The following is a 21,743-nucleotide window of genomic DNA, read 5'->3' as shown; positions in this document are numbered from 1 at the left end:
TGATAGACTGGATAAAGAAAATGTGGCACATGTACACCATGAAATACTATGCAGCCATAAAAAAAGATGAGTTCATGTCCTTTGCAAGGACATGGATGAAGCAGGAAACGATCATTCTCAGCAAACTAACACAAGAACAGAAAACCAAATAATGCATATTCTCACTCATAAGTGGGAGTTGAACAATGAGAACACCTGGACACAGGGAGGGGAACATCACACACCGGGGCCTATCGGGGGTGGGATCGCATTAGGAGAAATACCTAATGTACATGATGGGTTGATGGGTGCAGCAAACCACCATGGCACATGTATACCTGTGTAACAAACCTGGACGTTCTACACATGTATCCCGGAACTTAAAGTATAATTTTCAAAAAAGAAAAATTTTAAAAAAGAACAGCACCATCATACTCACCACTGAATCACTGTTTATCCTGTTACATTTTTCATGAGAACCCAAAGGAAGAACTCCTGTCTGGTCACTATATCAGAAGTATTCTGCTTATCCTTTAACCATTGGTTTGGTTTTGATCTTACAGATATTGACCACCATTTCCTTATTGCGTTGACTATTAGACAATTTACAATGAAGCATTGTAATCCCTGCCTTTATTTTATATTTATTTCTTTCCTGCTTCCTTTCCAACTTCTTGCTGACGCTAGCTTACTTTATTTGATGAAAGTTGATTTTTGGAACAAAATAGGAATATATAAACACACCTCATTGCATTTTTGTGAGATGGTTATTAACCTTCATACAGATGAGAAAACTGACACTTGGAAACATTTAAATAAAGTATCCAAGTATGTAACATAGTTTAATTCTTAATATTCTGCTGACTTATATTTGTGACCTGACTTTCCCCTAGGCCACACAAATTTGAGTGGAGAGATATATTTATAGTAATCATCCAAGGTTTACCCCTGTGAGCCGTGTGACCTCATGCAATCTGTCTGTGCCTGTTTCCTTATCTGTAAAATGGAAATAATAATATACTTGCCACCACGATGGTTGGGCAGATGAAGTGTTAATTTACGTAAGGTGTTTAAAACAGTTCCTGGGACATGCACAGTATGGCATTACCATCTCTGCCTCCTCCTCCTTTTCTTCCTCCCTCTCTTCCTTCTTCCACCTCCTTAGCTCTTGCCTCTGTTGTATATGGAGGACCTCCAGCCCCTCTCAGGGGGTCGTACTTATTTCTAAGGCTCCCCAGTGAGGTCTCACGGGGGCTCACTATCAATTTATGTGCTTCCCCTCTAGCCTACTACATTGGTTTCCAGTTCCGTCAATGCTACTTGAGGGTTTCCCATCCCAGCCTTGTGTGCAACCATTGACATTTGTGACTGGGATGCTTTATTCCAATACCAAAAAACATCCAAATCCTTAAAGTATGCTATTCCCTGGTGTCCTGGCTAAGGCATTGCTTTCATGTCACAACCATGTCAGTTCTTACCACCTAAGCTCTGATGTCATACCCCCTCTGCCCAATGTTTCCTTTATCCCCTCGCTCTATGAATTGAACATCTATATTGATGGGGCTGGACCAAAACCAATACCCTAAGCAGACACTACACATCCCTCTCCCTCCACATGCATCCTCTTCTCCCTCACGCAATATCCCCCCTTCCATTGTTCTCCTTCCATCAACTCCTCTCCCAACCAGTTCACCAGGCACCTGCAGCCATGCATGACTCCCACTTGGGATCAGCAGACAACCTCCTACAGAAGACTTGTTGTTCCCTGTGTTGGTGGGCACGCCCCAGGTAGATTACAAATTACTTGGGGTTGGAGAGCATGTCTGAGAATTCCTCACCTTCACAGCACTTAGAGTGAGACTGAGTTCGGAGGCAGCTCACAAGAGGAGTTGCTGATTGACTAGCTTTGATAGCTCATGGCTGAACCAGAATGAGAAACTTCTTTGGGGAGGAAAATATTCATTGTCTCTGGTTTGTCTGTGCCTGGTTCATTGTTTGTGTTTAATCACCCCAGATTGCTCAGGGCCATTCTAGTTTTAGCCCTGAATGTCCTGTGCCCCAGGAAGCCCCTCAGCCCTCAACAAACTGGATGGTTGGTCACCTACCACTAGGATTCCCCAGTTTGAAATATGCCCTTTACACTTGAGACAAGATGCTTCATGAATACTCTCGTTCCAAACTCTTGCCTCTGTCCTACTGCCTTGGACACACAGGCTCACATGAGTCACACCATCATTATCTGATTCCCTGTTTCCCCAGCTTGTATCAGGACATATAAATTATTGGTCCACAGTTCCTCCAGACTTAACAGCCTGTTGGAAAAAGTTCTCATCCTCTTCTCTCAGTTTTGTGACCTTCACAATTATTGCTCTTCTTAACATTTTTACTTTTCTTCAACCAGCAAAGGGCCTTGGTAGAAACACGTGCTTTCAACCACAGGAAGCTGAATTTCAGATATTGCTGACTTCTGCCTTCTGAAGCCTCGTGGAATGGTCAGCACTTAATGCATTTTGGGCTACTGTATTGGATTGTCATTCGTGGAAAGCAACAGCTGAGGAAAGTCCTTGGTACATGAGCTCCTTACACCTTGTTATACTCCCACAGTCATAATTGCTTCTTTCACACTGACATCTTCAACCCTTCCACCAGTACTTGCACCCAGCATGGCCTCACCATCTGCTCATGTGACACTAACATTATGGCCTCCCTCCATGCATTCCTAAATGGAGCTGAGGAAGGCAACAGAGATGGCAAGTGTGCCAGCTGGCACCAGTGACACAAACATAGACAGTGATAAATCATGTCTCAGGACAGGCAGGAAGAAGGGAGTATGTGGGTGGCTAATTTTGTGTCACCATCAGTGCAGTGAGATGGATCTCTCTGCTCACGGAGACAGAATCAGTGCTTGTTGTTTCTGTTCCTGCAGTATGTGCATCAGTTTCCTTTAAAAATATGGTCTCAGGAGAATGTTCAACAGAAAATCAACTAGAAATCAAAATCTGAGTTGTTCTATTTTTGCATCTGTGCATCTCTAAATAGCATTACTGGGGGACTTTCCATGGAGTTTGAGGATTGCTTGAAAATGACAGGAAAGGCCAGGCACCGATGGCTCACGTCTGTAATCCCAGCACTTTGGGAGGCTGAGATGGGTGCATCACTTGAGGTCAAGAGTTTGAGACCAGCCTGGTCAACATGATGAACCCTTGTCTCTACTAAAAATACAAAAAATTAGCTGAGCATGATGGCATGCACCTGTAATCCCAGCTACTGGGGAGGCGGAGGTGGCAGTGAGCTGAGATCCTGTCACTGCACTCCAGCAGTGGAAGATAGAATGATACCCTGTCTCAAAAAAAAAAGAAAGAAAAAGAAAAATGACAGGGAAGAGTTTCTGGCTGCTCGAGGGAAGAGCCAAGGCAAGCCAAGTCATGCTGGGGGGTCAGTTCTGTCACATAAGCTGCTGAAGCTCCTACCTACCACTACTACCCTTTGGGTCTCCAAGGTTCTTTACTTTATGTCCTGCAAATTTTTATCAACTTTTAATTTATTCAGTTCTGAATGCTGCTTCCAGGATTAAATCAACTAGGCAACTAGTCAAGATTTATTCTATAGATCTCAAATTTAGGCCTGTAATGCTTTCTTTGTTGTTAGATCTTCATTGATTTCAGTGTATTTGGTGTTAAGATAGTTCCATTTTCAGAGTTTCCATTCCTTGTGTTTGTCTTGAGTTCTTTTCCTAGATAGTAAGTTTTTGCTTTCCTTTACATCATTTTCACCTTTTTTAGAAAAAGGAAGTGGTAGCACAAAACTACCCATAAAATACAATCCTCTTCCCACAAAAGAGGAAGGTAGATGTCATTTTGGTTTTTATTTTTTTGTCCAGAAACCCCCATAGATCTTGCCTATTCCCAAGCAGATATCTCCCAAGAGCTGATGAAGCCGAGAGAGAGAAAACTGTTTCCAGCCACATGGATGAGACACACAAAAATCCCAGATCAGCCCTGTACAGGGGCACAGACAGAACTCCAGAGGCAGAGCCTTAAAACTGTTAGAAGCCTGGTGTTATTTCATCTTCAAAACATCAAGTCAACTGGCTAGGTTCCTTTCCATCAGGTCAACTCACTTAACCAGTCAAGCATAAAAGAAACAAACTTGATAGCTTTGATTTTATAAACTAGCTGCAATCAAGAGCACCTATTAGCAGGGGTAGCTTTGGAGTATCTTTCTCAATCTTATAGGAAATCTTCTCTGTTGCTATAAGGAAAATAAACCAATTACTTCAAACAGCAGAGAAGGCTGGCATAAAGGTTGGTGATTTACATGTGGCCCCAATAAACAACTCCAGCATGGGAAAACACATGGAAGTGTCCAGAGATTACTGGACAGTCCAAAGTTATGATTGGAGATCCACATCTCTGGGAGCAGAAAATGCTAGATACTAGAATGTAATCCATAAACAGCCAGAAACAGGTCATGTATAAGGGCTAGTGAATGGAGAGATGGTTTGTGACCTAATTGGAATAAAAGGAAAGGTGGCAATGGATGTAGTCAAAAGGTAAACACCTTTAGATCAGATGGTTAGAAATTTGTACTTGAAGCGGGGCACAGTGGCTCATGCCTGTATAATCCCAGCACTTTGGAAGGCCGAGGTGGGTGGATCACCTGAGGTCAGGAGTTCGAAACCAGCCTGAACATGTTGAAACCCCGTCTCTACTAAAAATACAAAAATTAGCCAGGCGTGGTGGTGTACACCTGTAATCCCGGCTACTCAGGAGGCCAAGGCAGGAGAATCACTTGAACCCAGGAGGCGGAGGTTGCAGTGAGCCGAGATCTTGCCACTGTACTTCAGCCTGTGCAACAGAGCGAGACTCTGTCTCAAAAACAAAACCAAACCAAACAGAAGTTTGTACTTGAGACACATTATAACAGAGATACCAAAGAGGAAAGGCATCAGATGACCCTTAAAGATAAATGATGCTATCTGCTACTGTAGGGAAGAGTTGCAGAATTATTATCCCAGAAGTAGAGGCTGTGCTGGTTCCAGAGAATGGGTTACAGTGGGGCAGAGGGTAAAGGCTGTGCTTCAATGTTGTGGCTAAAGCAATGGATAGGAAAATGGATGAGAATGCCAAAAATTGCCACTCTGTGCTGGCGTTTAGCTACTTTGCCTCCCCCATCACTCTCCACCTTTTCGTATAAGATGCAGTTTTAGATCCTGATACAACTCAGCTTTTGCTTTTTTCCTACAGATCAGGAAATGTGAGTTTCTAGTCCTGGCTTTAACACTAACCAGCTGTGTGGCCTTGGATTAGTCATTCCAGGGCTGAAATAAGAACTTCAGGCTTCTTAAGCCCTGAAAAGATTATGATTTCCCTTCACTGCCTTATATGTACTTCAAAATACACACAACTTTAAGCCATAGGTATCTAAAGATGTCCTACCAAGTTCTAATGTTTTTTGCATAACTTTGATTCCTTTAAACAAATCAACATTTAAAAATATATTTTCTTCATTTTAGTTTCCCTGTTTTGTTAATGCTCAACCTAAGCACATGTTTAGTTTAATTTTTGGATAATCAGGCAGTGGTCAGTTCCACTTTCCTCATCTATGAAATAAAGGTGTCAGACAGGAAGAACTCTAAGATCTCTCCCAGCTTAAATTTCTGTAATTTCATGACCTCAGATGTATTTTCTATCTGACTTTATCACCATCTTGGCATTGGTGATTTCCAAATATGAATGGAAAAAAATGTTACCTTTCCACATCCCCTCAATTCCACATACCTGCCAAAAACTATAAACTTTGGTGAGTATCTAGGACATCTGAGTCAAAACAAAAGGATAACTGTGTCTTTTTTTTTAATGTCTAAATCTTACGAAGGGCATATTTCTATAATAAGATACGATCATCAGCAAAGTCCTTGACTTACTGGCAGAAACCATTTTGGAAAAACATAAAAGTTATGACTGATGTAGGATACCTGCCAATAACTTAGGGCATCGAAATTTCCCTTGACCCATCTAGGATTTAGCTTTCCTGCTAATTTCTTCATTTGTCCATTCCTTCGTTTACTCATGATTTACCTACCTTTCATATTTCATAAGGTGAGTCTACCTGTAATATTGTATGAAATTGCTCATGAACAGTTCTCACATCTATGTCTTGACAACTCTCTTGCGACTACCTTTTGACTTTTCACCTCTGTCCTAAATGGCTATAGTGCCTTGGTTCCCATGCATACTCTGAGACTCTGAGAGGGTGGCAGCAGAGGCTGAAGCTCTCTACAAGCCTGGCTGGGATCTGCCTTTCAGATGGGAGCTGCTCATTATTTGCTGCAAGGTTTATAGAACAGATGTTACAAGGCAGACAAGCAAGCACACACTCCCAGAGCACGCTGCGCCAGGCACGCACACACTCGCCAATACCAATATCAGGAGAGCCGCTGCTGGGGTGATGGAGGGAGTGTGCTCTGAGGGGCAAGGGCTGCTCCGAAGCCCTGCTAATGTCTCTGTGTGGCCATGCTGTATTTTCAGCTTGTCATCATGGCTGGGACAGTGCTGCTTGCCTACTACTTCGAATGCACTGACACTTTTCAGGTGCATATCCAAGGATTCTTCTGTCAGGACGGAGACTTAATGAAGCCTTACCCAGGGACAGAAGAAGAAAGCTTCATCACCCCTCTGGTGCTCTATTGTGTGCTGGCTGCCACCCCAACTGCTATTGTAAGTACAGAAATAGACTTTCCTCTTTATTGTCAGATACCCAAGAATATTTCCTGTCTGCTTTTTCTCCTCTTTCTTCTCTTCCTCAGCATTCACCAGCAGCTTTATCAGTGGCATCCTGTTTCAGCCAAAACAGAGTGAATGGAGCTCTGCAGAAAAACTCATTAAAATGGGTCTTGTCTTATATAGGTGGCTTTGGTTTTTCGGTATCTGAATTTTAAAAAGACGGTTGTTTTTAAAAGCATGTGAGAATGTTATAAATCAACAGGTATGACTGGCTAATGTGTTAAGAACGGCTATTGTCCTCTTGAAAAAATATGCTATGAGTTGCATGTATTCAAAAGAGATTCTGAATGTAAGTGCTGGCAGTGATATAACGACTAAGATTAGAGTAGAATAGAATCCCTCAGGCGGGTATCTCCTGCTGTTCTCATTGAACTTCCAGAGAGGCCAGAGATGAGATAAATTGCTTAACCTGAAGTTTGCTATGATTCATCCTTGATGACTCTGGCTCTGTTCACATTGTATCACATTAAATTAAGTTGCAACTTTACCTTCATTTATTTCATTTTCTCTTCCATGAAGCAAAAAGTTGGCCACACAGTCCTCTAGAGAGATTGCTTAACAGCATAAAGTTTGCAGATCTGTGTTACCTAGTCAAGTGATTTAACACTTAGACAATTTAATTTTTATTTTAAAAATGATATTTGGGGGAGTTTTAAATTAAGTGTTTCTGCCTAAATATGCCATAAGGTCAGATTAGTCAGGATGTGATCTTAGTTTCCATTCCCCTCCTTCTCTTCTGACAGCTGACTCCCCCAACTCTCCCTCCTCCCCTACCTGCCCTCTACTCAGCAGTAATAAAAATACTGACTGGCATGCCGAGGAATACAGCAATTGCTCAGATACTCAGTTCAAATATTGTTTTTCTGTGCCAATGTTTTGCTTCCCTTCGGATGAGAAATGGAATAGAATTTTGAAGATAAATAATACGGGCATAGTAAATTCATTTGGCTCATTGATCCCAGGCTCTACAAAGCTCTCCCTTAAATGATAAGACTGCTGTAAGGACTAAGATCAGCGTTGATGAGCCACAACATGATGTATCAGAGGGGCTAAGAAACACAAGCGTTGCTGCCCAGCATACCTGGATTCACATCCTGGCTTTGGGGCAAGTCACCTCACTGTTCTCTCTCATATAAAATAAGGACAAATGAATGCTTACCTCATGCATTGTTGTGGGGCTTAGAAATGACTTAGCACAGTGCCTGGCATTTATGAAGTGGTCAGGAATTGGGAAACCAAAATCCTGGCTGGAACTGCTCTTTGCCCTCTTTGGAATCACAAACCAACTTCCTACTTCTGAAAGGAATGAAATTTCACTGAGAACCCTCATTAAGACCTCTTCTCTCCAGTTCTACAGTGAAGGGAGTGAAGGGAGATATGCCCATTCCCCAGAGGAAGGCTGATGTCGGTGCGCCTCTTACCAGCCTACAGAATAAGAGAAAGCACAGAAGACACTTTTCCATGTACCTCACAATGTGACACACTCCACACCCCATGTAAAACTAGGAGGCCAGACTGGGTTCTGTCTGGTATGGTTTCATGGTGGCTCTACCTGGAGGCCGCGGACTCAGTCTAGAATTGGGTCCTGGTTTCTTCCAGTCTCATAAGCATATCATTTTCCTATGTATTCAGACAGGCAGCCTTGAGTGATCCATTGACTTACTAGCATATTTCCTCTCATCTTCCCAGTCCCAGGAAATTTCATTTATCATTGCCTAGGTTCTCCTTTGCTTTTTATAATTATAGAGATTGTTTTACATTTTAAAAAATATAGGAAAAATGAAATGGATTAATAAAAATTGTGAGCAGCAAGTTAGAATCAGAAAATAGAATTAATAAATTAAATGTAAATCTGCCTGGCTAGTCTATTCATAGAAAGGCAGACATACAAATACAGTTAAGAAAACATATACTCAAAAGCAAAAATAAATAAAAATATAAACTTAAGACTTAAGTTGTATGTACAATTGTGTGCCAATAAATGCTTATATCTCAATAACAGTGATGCCTTATATCAAAATTTTTTTAAAAACATGTAGCAAAGCTGAATATATGAATGCCAACAGAATAAAATTTTAAACATGCCAAAATTTATCTCAAAAAATAGTACTCAGGACACATAGTTGTGGAATAGTTTTCCTCAAACATTTGAGGAATAAAAAAATCTCAAACTATATAAAATGTTTCAAGGCCTCTTCATAAATGAAAAACTTTTCCATGCATATTACAAACAAGAAAAATATGGATGTCAAGAACTTGGAAAGTGAGTCCACATAAATACCCACAAAAGCACCCCAAATAGTAACAATAATCTCACTTAGCAGTGTTGATGCAAGCATATAGAAACAAACTGGTAGATTTGCCTACATAAGAATAAAAATTTCTATCAGAAGTAAAGACTGCAAAAAAGTTTGCCACATAGGAGACTCAAATGTAAATACCCTTAATACTAAAAAGGATGAGCTTCCCAAAATCAAAATGAGAGAGGACAAGAATAGACAACTAACAACCAGCAATCAATAGACTATGTGCAGATAAATATTTCCAAACTCATCAGTAGAATCATTTTTTAAAGGATACAGCATTTTTCTCATATAAAATTGGCAAATGTTTTCCAGGAACTTAGTCTATGTTGATGAATGTAGAGCCTTTCCTGTAATACTAGTCAAAGCATAAACTAATATTTTCTTTCTGAAGAGTAGTTTGTTAAAGATGTATTAAGAGCATAATAAACTTCAGACCCAGTCATTAATTACATTTTCTAGATTTATAAAAATACAAAGATTTGTATATAGGGATGTTCATGTCAGTAATAGTTTTAATAATGAGAAACTTGGAACTAGCTAAATATGCAATACCAGAAGATTAGTTTAATACATTATGTGCCAGCCATGTTTTTGAAACACCTTAAGTAGTGATGGAACATGTTTGTAATTTAGTATTAGGATTTTTAAGGCCAAAAAATTGTATACAGTATTGTGGGTGAGATCTTTTTCTCTTCCATAAGATAATCTGACCTCATAATTTTCTGCCTCTGTTTCCCTAGGAAAAGATAATATGTATCAATTATATCACTAGGTAAAATCGAGCCCTTATTGGTGAATTGCATCTATTCTCAGATAATTGTTATAACCTGAGAGAGTGCTTCTGCTATGACTTCCAATAACAGTGACTCTGGTAACTTGGTGTATCTATTGTGGGACCCTGGAAACTATGCCTATGGAGCTGTTACATCATATATTGACTCCTATAGGGCATGTGGCTTTTCAGCCAGGGTAACTCCTGCATCCTCTGAAATGTATGTAGCCTCCATGCACCTGAGCTGTATTGCTCTGCTGGACCACTGCAAAGACATGTGCTAAAGATAAATAGGTAATGCTACCCTGCCGGCAAGTTGTGGTTTCTTCCAAGTGGACCAGCACCAAATGTAGTCTGTGGGTCTGAATATTTAATAGATCCTAAAAAGACACATTGTAGATAATGCAAGTATAATCCCAAATTTATAATTATAAAAGGAATAGAAAGAAACTAAACATTTTCAACTATTATTTCTGAATGGTAATGTTAGTTTTTCTTCATTTATACTTTTATATATTTCTTTCCAAATTCTACATGAATGCATATTATTTTTAAACCAAAGACATACCTCTAAAACAAATTTTATAGTCCATTTATTTTGGCAATAATTACAAAATGACAAAACTTTAATAAGCCTTGAAAATGGCAATTCTAATAAAAACACACATCACCAAAACTTTACAAAGGATTTTCTCGTCACCTATCAAGTGATAGGTCTTCTTTCATGTTAAGATTTTCAGCAGAAGCTCTTCTCCAGGCTACAGCTTTTGATCTTATCTCTTCCATTAATTCATTTTCCCCAAATGACACTAATTGAAATGTAGAACAACTGCTGCCATGGAAGTCAAGGTGATATGGTCTGTGGACACAGCACAAAGCACCTACACTTCTACTCTAGTTCTCAATTAGGAAACCCTGATTTGGTTTTTCATTCCTTTGCTTCTCTGGGTAACAAATATGACTGATAATACTGACAAACCCCCAAATATATTCCATCAGTGATGTTCACAAGAATAAAATCTTTTAATATACTTATATTGTGCGAGGATGACCTAATTTATCCTCAGAACTGCCAAAGAACATAGAGAAAGTGTGTGGTCCAATTTCTTTCATTCTGAGTTGAGACTGTTGAGACTCAAGTTGGTTAGATGATTTGCTGAAGGTTCCCCCTAGTTCTGAACATGATTAGACAGCCACTCATTTGGTTCCACTTACTTTCCTCACAAATGAGTGGCATTGCTAGGAACCAGGGCTGATTGCAGCTGACAGGTCAATGGCAAAGAACAGCATGGCCTTCCTACCCTGCTAATGGTGCTTGATTTTCCCTCAAGACCTAAAAATACATGAACATCAGCAAGATAGAAAACAGAAGAACTTTTCTGATAATACTCAGGGAAGTTTCGTGGGAACAGTTTCCTGGGAACAAGGAGCTGCATTCACTTCTCCTGTCCCATCTTGGTGAGGTATGACCTCTTGCAGCTCCCAAGTGCCCACCTCAGCACACACCCCTCCTTCTGAGTATGCATCCTCCACTGTCCTTACAATAGTCATCTTTTCCCAGGTTTGATAAGACTAGAGAGGCAGGTCTCATTTCACAGCTCTGCCCCCAGTAACTGTGTGACCTCTGATAAGTCATGTTCCCTCTGTGGGTTCAGTTTCCTCATCTGTACCTAAAAGAAAGGGTTAGGCTAAATGATCTCTAAGAACCTACCAGTTCCCAGATTCCATGAAAACTGAAAAAGGAACATTCTGATCGGAAGCTAACATTTGGAGCCTTCCAAATTCCCGAGTCACGACTTTCTGGAGTTTTATTGTGCACCTCTGTGCTGGATTAAGTGTTTCACAGAACTGCACAGTTGTTTATTCCTTCTTAAAACCATTTCCTGTTCTCTATGGAGTATAATGAAGTTGTAACTCCTCTCGGATGATCTGTGAGACACTAATATCAAATCTCAAAAGTGTAGCTCAATGTGGACTTGTCTGTCCTTGGTTTTCTGTGCACCCTCAAGTACATTAACCATGGAAGAACCTAGCACCCTACAGTGCTGCGTGTCTGCAGATGGGCATTAATGACCCCCATTCACCACTGCAGGGGTGCACAAGAAATGCTTGAGGGGAAAGACTCTGCTGTATTTTCAACCTGTCATTTCCTATTTCTCCTTTTGTGCTTTGCTGTCAGAAAAGATCAGCATCATATTGAGACACGACCACATGGGATTAACTGCAAAAGGCCAAGGCCACTGCTGTCCCAGATCTTCAGGAAAGGTTAGAGCATGGGGGATTTACTGTGTCCCCGTTTAGCCCAAAGTGACAACCTATGCTTGAAAGAAATCTGCAGGGTATGTTCTGACCACCTGGAAACCCTAGCTAACTACTGCCTTGGGCCTTCTGAATAAACTCATACACTCAGAGTCAAAGGAAGAGAGCCTGTTTGGATAAGAGGATTTACTCAGCAGAGAATCTGATTTACCCTCATTTTATCTCAGCCCCAGCAGCACAAGGCATGAAAAAAATGGCTATTAAACCTTTTTTCTTGGCCTCACAACGAAGTGACAGGGGAGTATTTAGTATTGAAGCAGCAGAACATTTGACTTCCAGCCCGAGGATTGAAATAGCTCACATTTTGTATGCAAGTGTGCACGCATGCATTACAAGACTCATCTAGAATTTCCTAGGAAAGGAAGAGACAAACACAACTTGATAGAAAGGCACAATTTGGAGGAAATTGTGAATCTTCATTTGGGGGTTTCTGGGCTGTAAGCTCTTCCAGCAAATGTAAAAACCCAGAGCACAGTGCAGATCACAAAGTGGGCTCTCAATAATGCAAGCCTGTTGGCTGGCTGACGAGGGGTGCAGCTGCCGAAGCAAAGGAGACATTGTAGGGTCTTGTACTTCCTCATAATCTGCCTTTTCCAGGCTCTGAACAACCTCATCTGTTGAAACTCTTTATAACATTTTATAATTCACATCTTTTTCCCTTTTGTACATTATCACATGACTTCCTTTTTTGAAAAAAAAAAAATTTCACCATGACTACATTTTCTTTGTTGCTAATATATTCAGTGTTTATAATTTACATTTTTCTAGAAAAGATTTCTAGATATGCCCATTAATTATTGTGGATTTTTTTTAAAAACTTAAATCCATTTTCTCTCCATATGCAGATGACTGCTCCAAATCTCCTTTAGAGATTGTTTTTCCCCTGACATCATTCCACCAAGAGATATGCTTTCCATCTTCAATATACGCCTCCTAATAATTGACGACTAGATGATTATGTTAAGCAACTTGACAATTTGTTTCTTGGAAAGAATATTGTTTGCCTAAAAATATGTGATTTTCAATGCATTTTACTTTTTACTGAAAGCAGTATTTTAGCTAACTCATTTTAAATTCCCATTTCCCTTGTATTCACTGTTCAGAAAAAAAAAAGATATAAGAGAACACTGTGCTTTGGAAATATATGATACCGCCTTGGTGCTGTATTTTATATCAAGTGTCAACTAAAGACACCTTCTGAATGGGTGGATGTGGCCTCTGGAGTAAGACCAGTAGAGAGGCTTCAGTTTACAAGAACATTTATTATCCCATTTACTGAACTATTTTCAGAATCATCCAAACAGCCTCAGTTCCATTTAAGCCTTGAGCTTTGAAACGCATAGGAAGTGTCTAGAGCTGAATTGCATCAATGTGTAATAAAGCAGAAGTCAAGAGCTCTTGAACTAGCCAAAGCTCAGCAAGTAAGGGGACAGGAAGCTCTCTGCAGATCTGGGGTTATCAATGTGACAGCACTCATCAGGAAAGATTAAAGCAGAGCATGGAGACATTGGCAGTTAGGACTAGCAGCAGGGTCTGTAGGTTGAAAATCTCCTGGGTGACTTTTAAACAAAATTTAAAACAAAAACAATTTCTGCCTTCTTAGAGATGCTTATTACTATTGAAGCCTCTCAGGGAGAATATTAGAAGTCTCTAAAAATCCGTAAGACTGAGAGCCCTGAAACTACTTAGAGACTAATATTGGGGAGTATATAAAGAACTCTCTCCTCTTCCTCAGAGTGTTAGAATATCCAGGGTGTGGGCAAAATTTGATCACCAGCCTCTGCTGTCATTTAAGAACCCAAAGTGACAGAGATATCAGGAAATGTGATGACTCTGGGGTGGGCTGTGTCTACTTTGCTTTCAGGGAAGGTTACCTGGTGTGAGGGTAAAGGCCCATGGGATTGTAGAAGGAAATTATGGCTGAAGGAAGAAGCAATTCAAGAAATCATGCTTGCCTTGGAGAGCTTAACTGACTGAACTGAGATTGAAGCCCAGTTATGTGAATTCAGTTTCCCTTAACAAAACAAGCCCTCTCTTTTTAGCTCCTATCATAATGGCAAAGATGTTGGAAGTAAAAAAAAAAGCACCTTAGGGATCCTGTAGTTAAAACTTCTTCATTTTACAGATGAGAAACTGACACCCAAACAGGTCAAGCAACTAGTCCAAAATTAAACTCCTGGTTAGGGCAGAGCTGAGCTAGAATTACACGATATTGCCTTACTCCAGGACTAGGCACAATGATTTCTTTCTCTTGTTTCAACACACATTCTTGCCTGGGTAGACAAGCAAGTACAAACAGAAAACAGGATAGGTATCTATTGCTTTTACATTCACTTTTTAATTCTCTCAACAACTATGTAATATAGTCACTATGTTCATATTCAAATCATTAGAAAAACAAAAACTGAACCTCAAAAAGTTTCCATTACTTACCCAAAGTCACGCATCAATAAATGAAAGAGCTGAGATTTCAACTCCAAAGCCTGCATTCAGGAAACAGCAAAAACGTCAATATTGCCCAGTATTAGAGCTACAACTAGCATATGTATGACCTTAAAATATGTATTCCGGGAATTCTAAATGCCCTTTTAAATTGCAACCACATATAACATGCAGTGAAATTTCCTTACAATATAAAATTATAATGTATCTTTCAATGACTAGTTTTTTTCCACAGACTGCTTATATTCTGAAATCTAAAAACTTCCTCTAAACTTTTTTATTTATATCAGTTATTTATTGCATACCACATGTTTTTAAAAATATTTGTGAAGAAGAGGGATGGAACAAGATGGTGGAATAGTACTATCCAGTAATCATACCCCCTGCAACTGAAATATCAACTTGAACAACTATCCATGCACTAAAACATTAATGCCTTCACAAGAGCTAAGGAAACCAGGTGAGAGATGGTTGAAGCACAACAATAATAAAAGTTGCATTGAAAATGGTAGAAAGGAGAGTTTTATATTACCTGCACCACCCCTCCCCCAACCATCACAACACTGAGAGAGACACCATCCACGTGGGGTAAAGAGAGGAGTGTGAGAACAGGACTTTGCCTTAGACCCCAACCCTGGGCCCACCACAGTAAAATCCAGCATCAGGCAGGCTAGCAGGCACCCACAGCCCCTGACTCCAGAGTAGTACCCACAAACTGAGTCCCAGTGCTGGGTGGGACCATGCAGTCCCAGACTTCAATCCTGTGAGGCAGATTTGATCTCTGAATTGAACTACCACTGGCTTTACTTCAGTGTCTATAGGATCTGGACAGGCCTAAGCAGCCCCAGGTTTTGGGCACACCCCACCCCTGTAGTGACCCTGGGATTCAGAACCAAACTCAATGGCCTGCCCAAACTCTCTGAATGGGCTGTCGAAGAGCTTTTCCAGACAAAGCCAATTTGCAAAGACTGGAATAAGTACCTACTTCTACAAATGTGTATATATCAATACACAGCCCCAAGAACAATCAGTATAACATGACATCACCAAATGGACAAAATAAAATACTGCTAACTGACCCTAAAGAAATAGAGATGTTTGAACTCGCTGACAAGGAATTCAGAATAACTGTTTTTTAAGGAAGTTCAATGAACTTCAAGAAAATACAGAAGAACAATGCAAGTAAATGAGGAAAACAATAAGTGAACAGAATGAGAAATTTAACATTATATTGGACATTACATTTAGCATTATATAATTATAAAGGGGTTAATTCAGTAAGAGAATATAACAATTGTAAATACATATGTACCCAGTACTGGGGCATGCAAATATGCAAAGCAAAAAATTGTTAGAGCCAGAGAGATAGACCTCAATGCAAAAATAGCTGGAGATTTCACCACCCCACTTTCAGCATTGGACAGATAGTCCAGACAGAAAATCAATAAAGGAACATTGATTTCAATATGTACTATAGACCAAATGGACTTGATATTTGCAAAACATTTCACCCAATGGCTACACAATACACATTCTCTTTCTTAGCACATAGATTATTCTCAAGGACAGGTAATATCTTAGGACATTAAAAAGTCTTAAATTCAAAAAAATTGAAATCATATCAAGTATATTCTCTGACCACAATGGAATAAAACTATAAATCAATAGTAAGAGAACTGTTGGAAACTATACAAACACATGGAAATTAAACAATATGCTCCTGAATGACCAGTGGATCAATGAATAAGAAGGAAGTTACGAAATATCATGAATCAAATGAAAATAGAAACACAACATACCACAATGTATGGAATCGAGCAAAAGCAGTATTAGGAGGGAATTTTATAGCAATAAACCCCTACAGCAAAAAGGTAGAAAAACATCAAACAAACAATCTAATGATACATCTGAAAGAACCAGAAAAACAAGGGCAAACCAAACCCAAAATTATGAGAATAATAAAGATTGGAGCAGAAATAAATGAAATATATAAAATAATACAAAAGATCGATGAAATGAAATGTTGGTTTTTTCCAAAAGATAATTGACAAACATTCAGCCAGACCAGACAAAAACAAATGACTCAAATAAAATCAGAGATGAAAAAGGAGACATTGCAACTGATACCACAGAAATTAGAAAGATGCTTAGAGACTACTATGAGCAGCTACAGGCCAATAAATTGCAAACCCTAGAGAAAATGGATAAACTCTAGACATATAAAACTTACCAAGATTGAACCATGAAGAAATCCAAAACTTGAATAGATCAATAACAAGTAATAAGATCAAAGTCATAATAAAAAGTTTTTCAGCAGAGAAAAACCCAAGACCTGATGGTTTCACTATTGAATTTTACCAAACATTTAAAGAAGAACTAATAACAATTCTACTCAAACTGTTCTGCAAAATAGAGGAGCAAAGAATACTTCCAAACTTACTCTATGAGGCCACTATTGCCCTTATACCAAAACCAGACAAAGACACATCAAAAAAAGGAAAAGTACAGGCCAATATCCCTAATGAACAAGAGTGTAAAAATCTTCAACAGAATACTAGCAAACAGAATTCAACAACATATTAAAAAGATCATTTATCATGGCCAAGTAGGATTTATCCCAAGGATGCAAGAATTGCTCAACATATTCAAATCAATCAATGTGATACATCATATCATCAGAATGAAGAAAAAAATGATCATTTCCATTAATGCTGAAAAAAGTATTTGATAAAATTCAGCATCCTTTCATAACAAAAAACTCATAAAACTGAGTGTAGAAGGAACATACCTCAACACAACAAAAGCCATATGAAACAGACTCACAGCTAAATACCGTACTGAATGGGCAAAAACTGAAAACCTTTCCTCTAAGATCTGGACCATGATAAGGAATCCCACTTTCACCACTATTATTCAATATAGGACTGGAAGTGCTAGCTAGATCAATCAGACAAAAGAAAGAAATAGCATCCAAATTGGACAGGAAGTCAAATTATCCTTCCTTGCAGACTATATGATCTTATATTTGGAAAAACCTAAAGACTCCACCAAAAAAAATCTATTAGAACTGATAAATGAATTCAATAAAATTGCAAGATACAAAATGAACCAACCAAAAATGGTAGCATTTCTATATGCCAACAATGAACAATCTGAAAAATCGAGAAAATAATCCTATTTACAATAGCTACGAATAAAATAAAATACCTAGGAATAAACTTAATCAAATAAGTGAAAGAGCTCTACAATGAAACTCCAAAACACTAATGCAAAAAATTGAGGCACAAAAAATGGAAAGATATTTCATATTTGTGGATTATAAGAATATTATTAAAATGCCCACACTACCCAAAGTGATCCACAGATTCAGTGCAATTCCTATAAAAATACCAATGATGTTCTTCAAAAAAATAGAAAAGAAATAATTCTGACATTTATATGACATCACAAAAGACCCAGAATAGCCAAAGCTATCTTGAGCAAAAATAACAAAACTGGAGGAATCATATTACCTGACTTAAAATTATACTACAGAGCTATAGTAACCAACACAGCATGGTGCTGCCATGAAAACAGACACATAGGCCGGTCGCGGTGGCTCAAGCCTGTAATCCCAGCACTTTGGGAGGCCGAGGCGGGTGGATCACGAGGTCAGGAGATCGAGACCATCCTGGCTAACATGGTGAAACCCTGTCTCTACTAAAAATACAAAAAACTAGCCGGGCGTGGTGGCGGGCGCCTGTAGTCCCAGCTACTCGGAGGCTGAGGCGGGAGAATGGCGTGAACCCGGGAGGTGGAGCTTGCAGTGAGCCGAGATCGCGCCACTGCACTCCAGCCTGGGCAACAGAGCGAGACTCCGTCTCAAAAAAAAAAAAAAAAAAAAGAAAAAAGAAAACAGTCACATAAACCTATGGAACAGAATAGAGAACCCAGAAATTAATAAAATAAGAAGAAATAGAGACTAGAAAAAAAATAGAGAAGAACAAAATGAAGAGTTGCTTTTTTGAAAAGATAGACTAAATTTACAAAACTTTAGACTAAGAAAAAAGAAGATTCAAAATCAGAGAAAGGAAACATTACAACTGATACTACAGAAATACAAAGGATAATATTAGACTATTATGAACAATGATACACCAACAAATTGGATAACCTAGAAGAAACAGAAAAGTTTCTGGATACATACACACCCCCAAGATTAAATCATGAAGAAATAGAAATTCCAAACAAACTAATAACAAATTAGGAGATTGAATCAATAATATACAGTCTCCCAGCAAAGAAAAGCCCAGGAGCCAACAGCTTTGCTGCTGAATTCTACAAAACATTTAAAGTAAAACTAATATAAAACCTTTTCCAGCTCTCTCCCAAAAAAATTGAAAGGGAGGGACTACTTCCAAATTCATTTTACAAGGTCAGCATTACCCTAATACCAAAGCCAGAGAAGGACACAACAACAACAATACTGGTCAACATTCCTGATGAACATAGATACAAAGATCCTCAAAAAACCTAACAAATCAAACTTAACAGACATTTTAAAAGACCATTTACTATGATCATGTGGGATTCATCCCAGGGGGGCAAGGATGGTTCAACATACACAAATCAATAAATGCAGTACATCACTTTAAAAGAATGAGGAACAAAACCTATATGAGTATTTCAATAAATGCAAAAAAAAAAGATTTTACAAAATTCACTATCCTTTTATGATTTAAAAAACCCTCAACAAATTAGGTATAAAGAAATGTAACTCAATACAATAAAGGCCATATGTGGTAAACCCACAGCTAAATTCATATTCAATGAAGAAAAGTTGAAAGGTTTTTCTGTAAGATGAGGAGTAAGACAAGGGTAACTCTCACCACTTCTATTCAACATAGTACTAAAAGTCCTAGCCACAGCAATTTGGCAAGAGAAAGAAAGACAAGACATTCAAATTGGAAGCAAAAACATTAAATTGTCCTTGTTTGCATATGACATCTTATATATAGAAAACCCTGAAGACTCTACTGAAAAACTGTTAGAATAAACTAGTTCAGTAAATTTGCAGGATGAAAAACAAAATACAAAAATCCGTAGCATTTCTATATATTAACTGCAAGCTATCTGAAAAAAATTAAATAATAATCCTATTTATAATAGCTACAAAAATAGTTAGGAATAAACTTAACCAAAGAGATGAAAAGTATCTACAATGAAAACTATAAAATGTTGATAAGGGAAATTGAAGAGGATGCAAAAGAATGTAAAGATATTCTATGTTCATGGATTGGAAGAATTAACACTGTTAAAATGTTTAATACTATCTGAAGCAATCTATAGATTCAACTCAATTGCTACCAAAATATCAATGACATATTTTTTTATAATGATGGGATCTCACTATGTTGACCAGGCTAGTCTTGAACTCCTGGCCTCAAGCAATTCTCCCATCTCAGCCTCCCACAGTGCTAGGATCACAGCCATGAGCCACCACACCCAGCTATCCATGATATTTTTCATAGGATAGAAAAAACAATCCTAAAAGTCATCAATCAAAAAAGACCTAGAATAGCTAAAGCAATCCTAAGCAAAAAGAACAAATCTGGAGACATCACACTACCTGACTTCAGAATATACTACAAAGTTATTAGTAACCAAAATAACATGGTACTGGCATATAAAGAAAGACCAATGGAATAGAAGATAACCCAGAAACAAATCCACACGTTTATAGCCAACTGATTTTCAACAAAGGTGTCAAGCACACACAATGGGAAAAGGTCAGTCCATTAAAAAATTGTGTTAGGAAAACTGGCTATCCATATGCAGAAGAGTAAAATTAAACCTTTATCTCACAACATACACAAAAATCAACTCAAAATGGATTAAATACTTAATTGTAATACCTAAAACAATGAGGTCTTACATAGAAGAAAAGCTTCATGACATATGTCTGGGCAATGATTTTCTGGATACGAACCCAAAAGCACAGGCAACAAAAGCAAAAAATAGACAAATGGGATTACATCAAACTAAAATGCTTCTGCACAGTGAAGAAAACAAGCAACAAAGTGAAGAGACAACCTACAGAATGGGAAAATGTATTTGTAAACCGTATGTCTAATAAGGGTTAATATCTAAAATATAAGGAAATCAAACAACTCAATAGCAGGACAATAACCCAATTTAAAAATGAAGAAAAGGCCTAAATAGACAAAAAAATTAAAAGACAAATGCCCAACAAATATATGAAAAAAATGCTCAATATCCCTAATCATCAGGGACATGCAAATTAAAACCACATTGAGATATAATCTTATACCTGTTAGAATGGCTATTATCAAAAGATGAAAGATAAGTATTGGTGAGAATATGGAGAAAAGGTAACCCTTGCATATTGCTGGTGGAAATGTAAATTAGTACAGCCATTATAGGAATCCATATGGAGGTTCCTCAAAAAATTAAAAATAGAATTGCCATATGATCTAGTAGCAGTCTATACACCACTACTGGGTTTATATACAAAGGAAATGAAATAAGTATATCAAAGAGAGAGCTGCACTGCCATATTATTGCAGCATTATTCCCAATAGCCAAGATATGGAATCTGCCTCAGTGTCTGGATTTAAAAAGATGTGATATATATGCCATTAAAAAGGAAATTCTGTCATTTGTGACAAGATGGATAAACCTGGAGGACATTAAGTGAAATAATCCAAGCACAGAAAGACAAATACTGCATGATCTCACTTATATGTGGAATCTACAAAAGTTGATCTCATGAGAGGAATAAGTTCAAGAGATCTATTACACAATACTGTAACTATAATTAATAAAATATATTATTGAAAAATGCTGAGTGAATATTAAGTATTTGCACCACAAAAATGATAACTATATAAGATCATGCGTATGTTAGCTGGATTTATTAATATCACAGTGTACATACCCTTTAATGCATCAAGTTGTACTCAATAAATACCTACAATTTTATCTGTTGAGTTTAAAAAAATAAAATTTATGAAGGAACACAGCCTAAAAGATAACATGCCAAACTGATGCACTGTGTTTCACGGTTATTTGGTTTACATTTTGGTTTTCATATTCAAAAGATAACTTATCAAGATAGAACAGTTATCTTAATTACTTAAA

General features: G+C 38.2%; 1 protein-coding gene across 3 annotated transcripts in view; it reads left to right on the top strand.

Moving 5' to 3' along the window:
- Positions 1 to 21,743, top strand: part of PLPPR1 (phospholipid phosphatase related 1) — a 300,616-nt gene that overhangs the window by 240,466 nt on the left and 38,407 nt on the right. For all 3 annotated transcript variants that reach the window (XM_025359298.1, XM_025359301.1, XM_025359300.1), the window contains one exon: positions 6,510 to 6,698. In XM_025359298.1, coding sequence (XP_025215083.1) covers positions 6,510 to 6,698 — 189 coding nt within the window. The remainder of the gene's footprint in view (positions 1 to 6,509; positions 6,699 to 21,743) is intronic.

The sequence above is a fragment of the Theropithecus gelada genome, chromosome 15, assembly GCF_003255815.1.
Source record: "Theropithecus gelada isolate Dixy chromosome 15, Tgel_1.0, whole genome shotgun sequence".
In the NCBI taxonomy this organism is placed as follows: Eukaryota; Metazoa; Chordata; class Mammalia; order Primates; family Cercopithecidae; genus Theropithecus; species Theropithecus gelada.
The sequence above is the reverse complement of the archived record's forward strand: the minus strand, read 5'-3'. Positions and strand labels throughout refer to the sequence as shown.